The sequence below is a fragment of the Neomonachus schauinslandi genome, chromosome 5, assembly GCF_002201575.2.
Source record: "Neomonachus schauinslandi chromosome 5, ASM220157v2, whole genome shotgun sequence".
Lineage (NCBI taxonomy): Eukaryota > Metazoa > Chordata > Mammalia > Carnivora > Phocidae > Neomonachus > Neomonachus schauinslandi.
Genome location: NC_058407.1, coordinates 7,280,387 through 7,290,615, shown reverse-complemented (window position 1 = coordinate 7,290,615; position 10,229 = coordinate 7,280,387). Strand labels below are relative to the sequence as shown.

The following is a 10,229-nucleotide window of genomic DNA, read 5'->3' as shown; positions in this document are numbered from 1 at the left end:
GGTGAGCAGATTCATAATGCATCCCTTCCAGGAGGCAGGGGCCAATAGGGTGCCTCCCACTGTCCAGATGGGAGCACCAGGAGAGCAAGGGCTGGGTGTCCACTTCGCCCCAGTGTTCACACAGCGTCGTATCTGCTGAATGAATGAATGAATGAATGAATGAATGAATGATGTGACTTTAGCCTCTAGTTTTTGTAAGATTTGGGCTCCTAGGGCTCTCCCTGCTTCCCTTTGCATCGTGTCTTCACTCGGCGACTGGGATCAGCTTATAAAAATGGAGGAAGCGGAGGGAGGAAGAAGGAGAAGGATTTACATTTAAAGGAGGATCAAGTCCGTGTGTTGCGGAGATGAGGGGCTGACAGACTAATTTCAGGTATTAGTGCTGAGAGGCCCTCCCCCCCCTCAGGGTCCTTCCTTGTGCCCTGTCCAGAGATAGCCAGCTCCCTCCTCCTTCACCCACAACACTCTTCTGATCCAGCTCAGAAGACCTTACCCCATTAGAAGACTATCACAATTTTAGAGACAAAGAAAATAGATGAGCAAAGCAATGAAATGAAATTGCCTTAATCCCATCACCAGCGACAACTGAGGCTAAAATATGCCCCACTTTACATACTGTGTTTCTAGTTTACTTTTCACTGTCAAACTTTCTGTTTGTTACTCTGTTTAGAACTTCGTCGCTGTATTTTCTGGTGCAGCCATTCCTGCTTCCCCGGGGCGGGGGGAGGGTAGTCCTAGAAAGGGACTCCATGGCACAAACTGTCCGATTTGTATCAGCGCCCCCACCTTGCCCTCTAGGTTACCAGGGCTCTGAGGGGGATTGCTTCTTCCCCCTTTCTCACCCAGTGGCTGGGTATTAGGTTTAAAGAGGCTTGTCCCTGTCCCCCTGAGACTGTCCTCTTCCCAGGTACGGTGACCCTTCTGGGCCCAGAGCTCTCAGTGCTCCTCCCTGGGTTATGTCCCTTCCCCAGGCCCCTCTCTTACCCCACTGTCCTGGCATCACTGGGTGCTCCGCTGAGATTCCACCCATGTTGCTGCCGTCAGGTGTGTATATATATATATAATCTCCATTTGTCCAGTGAAGGAGCTGGGTCCTGAATTCCAGTCCCCCGCCCCCCCACTGATGTCCAGCCTTCAGCTTCTCCCCACATCCATGGCTTCCTCTCTATCTCGGTCTGGCTCAGTTCTCAGCCAGCAACCATAGAGGCCCACATCTACCGGGCTTACGCCGGGCACTTATGCTCTCTCAATGTTAACACACAGCCTGGGGGCGGTGGGGGGGGGGATCACATGCAGAGACAAACCACGGCTGGCTGACTGAGCCCTGGGATCTCGCCACTCAGCTGGCACTGCCCCTCAGGTCCCTGACCGTTTGCTGGGCAAGGGGATCTAGAAATGGAGCAGCCCAGCTGAAGAGTGACCCCTTTGCCCAGGCTGCCCTCCCTGAGCCCTGGGGTCTTTCTCCACAGCAAGGTACCAGAGCACCTGCCTCTTGTCTCCTCTGCCTGCCCCCGCCCCCCAAGCCTGTGTCACCAAAAATCGCCCATTGATCCAGGCTTAAAATAACCCCTGGCATCTGCAGCGAGCCCCACGGGGCGGGCAGAGGATCCGTGTCTCTGTGCCTGAAGGGCACCCGCCCCGCCCCCAGCTCTGAGTGCTGGCAGCTTGAGTGTGAGGGTGGCTACATGTGCTCCCGAATGTGAGCGAGAGTGCACGTCCGGGGCCAGCCTGGCTATGAGGGCCTTCCTTCCACCACGGACATGCGCGTGCATGTGTGTGTCCGTGTGAATGTGCGTGTGCACACACGTTCTTCCTTCACTGTTGAGGCCTCTCCTGGAGCTCAGCTCTGGCTGTGCAAGGCTCAGGGTCCCGAGAGGTCATGGACATTAGGGAAAGGCCGGGATGGGCCTCAGTGTCCCCATTTTAGAGTGGGGGTCAGTGACCAGTCTGCCCCAGCCCTGGGCCCGGGAATTTGGGATTTCCTAGAGACAAACCCAAGACCCAGAGAGCAGAAATGACTTTCTGTAACTGGCACACAGCCAGGAAGGACCAGGGTCTGGCTTGGAACCTGCACTGTGAGTCCCAAACCTACTTCTGGCCAGTTTCATACAAAGCGAGAGCGCAGCTGGAGGACCCCGGCCCAGGGAAGTGTCCCTACACCCTGACAACACCCTTCACGCCTGACAATGCCTGGTGCGCCCTGACTCCTTCAGGAGCCCCTGGCCTTCCACAGGCTGTTCTCTGCTCTCAGAATGCCTTTCCAGCCCCTCCCACGGGCAGCTCCTACTTATCCTTCATTTTGGAGCCAGATTAAAGTGGGTTGGGGGCGCCTGGGTGGCTCAGTTGGTTAAGCGACTGCCTTCGGCTCAGGTCATGATCCTGGAGTCCCGGGATCGAGTCCCACATCGGGCTCCCTGCTCGGCGGGGAGTCTGCTTCTCCTTCTGACCCTCCCCCCTCTCATGTGCTCTCTCTCTCTTTCTCATTCTCTCTCTCAAATAAATAAATAAAATCTTAAAAAAAAAAATAAAGTGGGTTGGAATTCCTGCTCTAATAGGACAGTCGACCTTTCTAGGCCTGTTTTCTTTCAGCTAGCACCTCTTTGGCAGGGCTGCAGGGAGAAGCCAACCCCCCCCCCCCCCGGAGAGACACGCAGGTACATGCTGTCTGGTGGGAGCTCCCCCACGGCAGCGCTAGATGGGTGATCGCCATCATGGGTGCCATCCGTAAGCCTCAACAGTCACATTCCCAAGCCCATTTCGCTTCCATTTCTTCCATGATGGAGGGTTACCCAAAAAGCAGAGATTCTAGAGAACGATGGACTTCCTGCTAGCACAGATGCGTATACCAGTCCGGGGAGCGGGTCGGGAGGGGAGGGCCCGCAGCTCCTTTGTCTCTGAGAGGCAGCTCGTGACTCAGGCTCCAGCTGCCTGTGGGAGGGAGGGGGCGCCCAGGCTGAGGTCGCGAGGGAGCAGCATGGTGGGGGGGGGGGGAGTGGTGCTGGGAGCGGGGGCTTAGCTTCCAGTCCCAATTCCTCGGGCACCCTCTTCCCGGCGCTCCCCTCCGCTGCCTCCCCCTCTCCCCCTTCAGGACCCTCCAAAGGCCCTAGTGAATATGCAGATCTGGAGCTGGCCACTAAGTCCCTACGACGGGAATAGATTCAGAGAGGACAGAGCTCAGCGGAGGCCACACAGCGCGTCCACCCACCAGGAACAGGCCCTCCCAGTCCCGCCGGCCTGCCGGTTCCCGGACACAATTCTGAGGTCAGCTCCGAGCCCACAGCCCGGGCGGAGGCGTTTTTGCGCCCCTCGACACAGACACGTCCCTCCAAAGCCGGGGCCATGCCCTGCATCCAGGCCTCTTCTGGCACGGGATGCTCGTGAGGACGGGGACCCCGCGTGAGCGTGGAGGTCCAGGGTTTGGAGAAGGTACTGGTGGTCGTGGTCCCGCCGCTCACCAGGTGCCGCCCTTTCTCCTCGTCCCTCGGCCTTGAACCCACGCCTTCTGCGGGCCTTGGCCCCGCCCCTTTCCTACTCCCTGGAGGCTTGGGGTCCTTCAGCCCCGCCTCCCTCCCTGACCCCGCCCCCAGCCGCGCCTCTCGCCCTGTCCCCACCCGCTCGGTCCTGCAGCCCCCGCTCCCCGCGCTCGGCGGAGGCAGGTCTCGGTGCCACCTGCTGGGCTGACCGCAGACGCTGCGGAGATAGACTTTCGCCTGCCCCGGAGTCATCTTCTGCATCACAGATTCTCTGCAGCTCAGGGGAGGGAGGAGATGTTCAGAGGCCCTCTGGGTCCCGGGTCCCCTGTAGCGTTGCCTGGGCAGCTTCCCCGCCCCGAGTCCCGGGAAAGAGCGTGGGCCGGGAGCTGGGACATCTGTGTCTTCCCCGCTCCTCCCCGACCCTCCCTCCGCGGGACCCTGGGCAGTCGTTCCTACCCCACCGCCACCTCCACCCCCCGGGTCCGGACCAGGCAGCTGGGGAGCAGGCACAGAGTGGAGAGAGGGCAGACTTCAGTCCCCGGTGAAGAAGAATGTGGCCTGAGCCACGCAAAAAAGAACAAATGGGAGTGAGCTCCCCCTCTGTGCCCAGAGGAGTGCCAGAGGGGTCTGATGAGACACTAAATGGTGGGGCTGGAGAAGCGCTGGGGGTTCCCTGAGGACGGATGACCCCCATGTGTTGAGAGGCAGGCATGAGCACAGGAAAGGTTCTGGCACAGCCCCACCGGGCACTCTGAGGCCAGGGCAACCCCCCTCTCCATTCTCCCCCTCCCCCGCTTCCCCCCTCCGCGCCCTGCTCTTGACCCTTTTGCGCCCTCTCCTCTGCACCTTTGCACACAGTCCCCTGGGCCAAGAATGCTTGTTCTCTGCTCTGTTCCAGCAGGAAAACTGGGCAAGACTCAGGGCATAATTCCTACTGTCCAAAGCAGTCCCTAGATGCTGGATCAGCCAACCGCCTGGCAGGGATCGCCCTGTCCTGTCATTGCGCCCCGCTCCATCTCTCCCACTGGACCAGGACCTAATGGCAGGGCCTGAGGCTGACCTCCAAGCATTGCCCAGAATGGCCCTGGCCCGGAGCAGGTGTGTTCCGATCTGGTGTGATCAATGGGGCAGTAAACAAATGGATGAGTGGGAGGAGAGCTAACTGCTGAGACTGGAGCCTCAGACCAGCTCTGGGAAACTCACTTTCCAGAGGAATTTCCACGGGTTGGTGACTCTGGGCAAGAAGTGTCTGCATCCCAGGGAAAGAAGGTGGAGGCACTCCAGGGTGAAGACCCTACCACTTGCCACATGACCTCTTTAATCCCCGAAAGCTGCTTGGCCCTTGGGCTCCATTTTGAAGATGAGGAGGCAGGCTCAGAGAGATGCCACCAGCTTCTAAAGGGAAGGGTTGTGTGAGGCCATCCTTGCTGAGACAGCGGGAGGTAAGGGGTCAGGTCTTTCCTCCCTGGCCTCCCCAGCTGGGCCTCCCCACCCCCACCCTGAGCCCAGAGCCCAGGGCTGCTGGGCAGGAAGTGAAAGGTGCCTGCAGGAAGCCCCAGGAGGAACTGAGACTTGAGCCAGCCCCTCCTCCACCTGCCCAGGCCCTGGGGACCTCAGGGAAACCAGACCCTCCTTCAGGAAAAACTGGCCAGAAACACAGGCTGGGGGAGGGAAAGCTGCTTGCCTAGGTTCCCACCCCAACCAGCAGTTCTTCCAAAGTCTATCTTGGGTCCCTCTTACAGCAAAAAGAGACCAGTTGGGGAGAGGAATCTTTGAGGAGTGGTGAAAACAAGGGGTAAAGCCTGGAATCAATCCCTGGAGTCAGTAGCCCCCAAGGAGGGCACCTGGGCCGATGACCTTCTGGACAGACATGCTGGGTAGGGGCAGGAGCCTCTGTCTAGCCCAGCTCCACCACGGCAGGCATATTGTAGCTTGGGCCAGATCCTTTCACCTGCTGGGCCTCTTTTTTCCTATCTGCAACATGGGACATCTAATCCCTATTCATGGACATAAACTGTTCCAGATTTTCAGGAAATCAATTCAACCAACAGGGGCCATAAAAAAACTCAGGCAAAGATTTATGTCAAGGAGGTGCTCCTGGGGCGCGTGGGTGGCTCAGTCGTTAGGTGTCTGCCTTCGGCTCAGGTCATGATCTCAGGGTCCTGGGATCGAGCCCCACATCGGGCTCCCTCCTCTGCAGGAAGCCTGCTTCTCCCTCTCCCACTCCCCCTGCTTGTGTTCCCTCTCTCTCTGTGTCTCTCTCTGTCAAATAAATAAATAAAATCTTAAAAAAAAAAAAAAAAAAGGAGGTGCTCCTGCCTCGGCTACAATAGTAAAAGCTAAAAACAACCAAATGCTCAAGTGGAAAACTTCACAAGTGTTGAAAACCTTGTTGGCGAAGTGTTGAAAGACAAGAGAAAACTCACCAAATACAACAGCGAAGATATGAATTTATGTGTGTAGAATGATTACAATTACTCAGGAGAACCCACCCAGGATTATGGGTCATTTCTCCATAGACTCCACCCTGGGTTACTGCCCTGAACTTTCCAAAGTGTCTACAAAATATGTGTCTCCATTTTTTTTCTAATAAAAAAAACTTTTTTAAAAAGCAAACAAGGGCTGCCTGGGTGGCTCAGTCTGACTTGGGCTCAGGTCAGGATCTCAGGGTCCTGGGATCGAGTCCGAGCCCCGAGTCCCGTGTGGGGTTCCCTGCTCAGTGGGGAGTCTGTTTCTCCCTCTCCCTCTGCCCCTCTCCCCCGACTCCTCCTGTCTCTCTCTCCAATGAATAAATAAAACCTTAAAAAAGAAAAAAAAAGCAAACAAATACCCACGCTCCTCCTCCAGGTGCTGTCATTAAGATCAAATGCAGTAACTTCATGAAGGCTTCTTAGAAAGCACTTCCTGGGGGCGCCTGGGTGGCTCAGTTGGTTAAGCGACTGCCTTCAGCTCAGGTCATGATCCCAGGGTCCTGGGATCGAGTCCCGCATCGGGCTCCCTGCTCTGCGGGGAGCCTGCTTCTCCCTCTCCCACTCCCCCTGCTTGTGTTCCCTCTCTCGCTGTGTCTCTCTCTGTCAAATAAATAAATAAAATCTTTAAAAAAAAAAAAAAAAAAAAAAAAGAAAGCACTTCCTGGGATCAGAGCCAGAGACTGGAGGCCCCTGAGTGGTGGGGTCCTTTCCCGGGGGGTTAGGGGAGACTGACCCCCTCCTTGCCCACATCTCCCCCTGCCTCTGCTCCTGGTTCTTCCCTAAGGAAACTCCCTTCTGTTATTAGCTGGATGGCAATGATGCCAAGTCTTCTCCCTCTCTGGGTCTCAGTTTCCTTATCTGTAAAATGGAGGGGTGCGGACAAAGATCCTTTAAGGTTCTTTCAAGTCCTTCTCCTCTGAGGGCCACAGGTCCGGAGGAGCACTTTGCATCCAACCCCCCATTTTTCAGAAATGGAAACCGAGACCAGAGGGGAAGCTGGGGTTTGGCTGGGACACAGTGGTGCCAGAGGTTTGCATGTCTGGACCCCAGAGGGGTTTTACCCACTCATTTTACCCCCAGGGCTCAGCCCCCGGCTGTGGTGGAAAAGGTGAGTGGGAGGCGGAGGTGGCCAGGAACAGCACAGACGCCCCAAACCCGAGATGAAGTGGAATGGAGGTCTGGGCCCATTCTGGGCCTGCTTCCCACCCTCCCGCCGACTGCCAGCCACCTGACCTTGCCCCAGCCACCTGGCAGCTGGCAGGGAAGGCACTCGGGATGAATTCAGGGAGGGAGTGGCTAGGAAGACTTAAATGTGGGTGTCAGGGTCCTGGGGGCTCCAGACCGTCTCCTGGGCTGAGAAGAGGGTGGGCAGGAGGGTGGGCGTCTGCCAGGCAGCTCTGCTGGGCAGGTCAGGGAGAAGTAGGCAGAAAGGCATCTAATGCATGGAATAGAACATGGCCACGGCCCTACAGTGGGACAAGATGGTACCCAAACTCCATCTTCTGACTCCTAGTCTATGTTCCTTCAGAGGTGCTAACCAGTGACAAGTTCCAAGTACTGTCCAGGACAGAGTCCGGGTCACGAGGTTCTAACTCTGTGTAGGAGCGCTGGGGGAGAGGCAGCGCCTGACCCGGTACGGCATGGTCCACAACTTGAGGAGATGGTCTCGGTCCCAAGCCCCAGAGCAAGGGGCCCTGCTGTCAGAGGAGCGGTCCTACTGGGATGATGGGTGCAAGCCAGGGGCTTGCACAGAATGGCTAAATGACCACAGCATTTGGGGCCTAGTGCTTCAGGAGGGCAGGCCATAGAGAGAGGGAGCTCAAGGGACATCAGGCCCAGCCGGTTCAAGGCCACAGGTCTGCTCTAGCCTCTGAACAAAGGAGCCCCTTGAAGGTCCCGGGCCTTTCCCTATGTACAGCTGAGTGAGCCTCGGAGGCAGCTGGGACTCCAGGTGGCCTCTGAGAGAGATGCTTGGCAGTGTGCCTTCAGCGCAAGCATGCAGTCCAGCCCCATAGGGGCTGTAGACTTCCTCCCAAGTGCAAGCGTGGGGCTCTGGAAGCTGCTACCAGGGTGAAAATGGCATCGTAGGTCCTAGGAGATTGGGCCAAGCTCAGGGTTGACCCTAGGGTACAGATACCTGAGAATTAGCACAATCCAGGCTCTTTGTTAAAATCAAAATCATCCTGTATTAAATCCTGAAGCAAACCAGTCAGTTGGTTACTCATTGCTGCCATTTGCATCAGTTAAAAGCAGGACAGCTCTGAGAGCAGGTATTAAAGAAATATAACACCCAGCTATAAATTAAGCATCTTCCCACTTGATCCTTTTCCTAGATTCATTCTGGTTGATGGTGGCTTCCTGGCACTTAAAGAAAAACCTCCTACGTGGGAGCACAGGAGCTCAGCCACAACCTTCGAGGGCTGCCAAAGATCGTCTGGTTTTAAGCCAAAGGCTAACATGCCATAGGACGCCATGCCTGCCGTCTGAGCCCTGTGGTCTGCAGTCTGTGGTTCTGCGGGGTTAGCTGGGGAGCAGCGTGGTTCCCAGAAAAGGGGCAGGTGGGCACTGGGGTGAAGAGCCGAATCCAACCTCCAAGCCCCTGGCTGACAGCCCACAGGGAGCACAGGGGCCACCTCCTGCCCCCTCCGTGGCTACTGTTGCTCAGGGCCGGCTGTCTTGGTGGTCACCAGCTCGGTGGAGCCCAGCTCTGTGGCTGGCACGGGGACGCTGTGGGCAGGTGGGGTGTTGGCTGGGTCTTCTCTTGTTGGAGGCCAGACGGGAGTGGTGGCATCAAGGGGTCCCGGGGGGAGGATGATGACATTGTCCAGGGCCTCTGGTGGGCGGAGGTGGGGAATGCAAGGTCAGGATCCCCTTACAGCCTTTCCCCACCCCTGTTCTGGAAGCCTCACTGGAGGGACAGCCCTGGACTGAAACCCCCCTGCAGGGGTGGGTAGGGGTGGCATGTGAAGGGGCCTTGGGACAGGAAATGCAGAGGGGGCTGGCGATATGGGAAATGCGGGGGGAAGGGAGAAGCGTGGGAGCCTTGGGTCTCTTGCTCGGACAGCTCGGACAGTTGTGTCCCTCCCGGGGACCGGCCCGGCCGAGGTCCTCAGAGCCCGCCCTAGAGCCCGCGCTCCCCCACCCCCCGCAGGCCTCCCCGCGCCCAGGGGGGCCGGTGTCCCTCCCACGGTCCCCGCCCCGCGGAGCTTACCGTGCGGGTGCGGGGCCAGGGCCCCCGGGGGGGCCGCCGCGTGCGGCCGCCGCCGCCGCCGCCGCCACCTCCAGCTCAGCAGGCCCACCAGGACCAGGGCCAGCGCCAGGCCCAGCAGCGCGGGGGCGCCGAAGAGCAGCGCGGGCAGCGGCAGCGCGGCTTCGGCCTCGGCGGCGGCCCCGGGGCCCACCGACTCCTGCGGCTGCAGCGCCGTCCCCGGCGCCAGGCTGCTGGCCCCAGCTGCTGGCGGAGGGGACGGAGAGGGAGGGCAGGGGGCGGAGAGCAGGGACGGCCGGGGAGGGGAAGGGTCGGAGGGAGGCGAGGCTGGGCCAGGGAGGGGAGGGAGGGCCGGGCGGGGTGGACAGGGGAAGGGGAAGAGAGGGAGCGGTGAGGGCCACGTGGGGACCGCCGGCCGGCCCCCATCCAGGCCCCGGCTTACAGCCCCCCATCAAACGGGCCTCCGCGCCCCCTCCCCATCCTGGGGCAGGTGGGAGCCATGCCCTTGGCTCCAGGGTGTGGCAGAGGCAGCGGGACCCCCCTCCTCCTCCTCCCCGGGGCTGCCCCCGCTGACCAGCTGGCGGAGTGGGTGGACTCTTACCCGGTCTGGGTTCTGGCGTCCGGAAGAGCTTGCAGGCTACGCAGTTTCGCACCAGAGGGTCAAAGCACTCGGCCTGGACACACTGCGTGGGGGCCGGGCCGTCCCTGCCCGGCCGGCTCCTGGCACCTCTCCTCTTGCTGCCCATGCTGCCTCACACCCAGCGGGGACTGAGCCTGGCTTCAGCGGCCAGAGGAGGAAACCGGGAGGGGCCACCACCCACTGGGCCCCGCCCCACCCTCCTGCCTGCTGGGGTGGGACCACTCTCAGCCAGGGCCCCAAGGCCCTGCAGCCCACACCTTCTCTTTCTACCTGTGGTTCCTCCATTCAACCACTCAACCATCACCCCCAGACGCCGGCTAGGCGGGCCCTGTGCTGGGGGTGCTGAGACAGTGCTGGGGTGCAGACCTGGGCCTGCTCTTGGGCAATAGATGGGCCCCTGTAGTCAGGACACAGCCCTCTGGGTGGTCTCCTCCTCC

At 59.2% G+C, this 10,229-nt stretch overlaps 1 protein-coding gene across 1 annotated transcript; it reads right to left on the bottom strand.

Moving 5' to 3' along the window:
* Nucleotides 1-8,261: 8,261 nt before the first annotated feature.
* On the bottom strand, nucleotides 8,262-9,898 carry TNFRSF13C (TNF receptor superfamily member 13C). The gene is made up of 3 exons (XM_021687734.1): nucleotides 9,754-9,898; nucleotides 9,156-9,395; nucleotides 8,262-8,777 (listed from the first exon to the last, which is right to left on the bottom strand). Exons 1-3 carry the CDS (start codon nucleotides 9,896-9,898, stop codon nucleotides 8,596-8,598), a joined length of 567 nt encoding a protein of 188 aa, XP_021543409.1. The 3' UTR covers nucleotides 8,262-8,595.
* Between the last annotated feature and the right edge of the window lie 331 nt (nucleotides 9,899-10,229).

Bases quoted from the DNA above. Each gene is read 5' to 3' on its own strand.
- TNFRSF13C (XM_021687734.1), bottom strand. From the start codon at position 9,898: ATGGGCAGCAAGAGGAGAGGTGCCAGGAGCCGGCCGGGCAGGGACGGC. The intron at 9,396-9,753 runs GTAAGAGTCCAC...CTCCGCCAGCAG, and splicing joins GACGCCAGAACCCAGACCGG to CTGGGGCCAGCAGCCTGGCG. The intron at 8,778-9,155 runs GTAAGCTCCGCG...TCCGCCCACCAG, and splicing joins CCTGGCCCCGCACCCGCACG to AGGCCCTGGACAATGTCATC.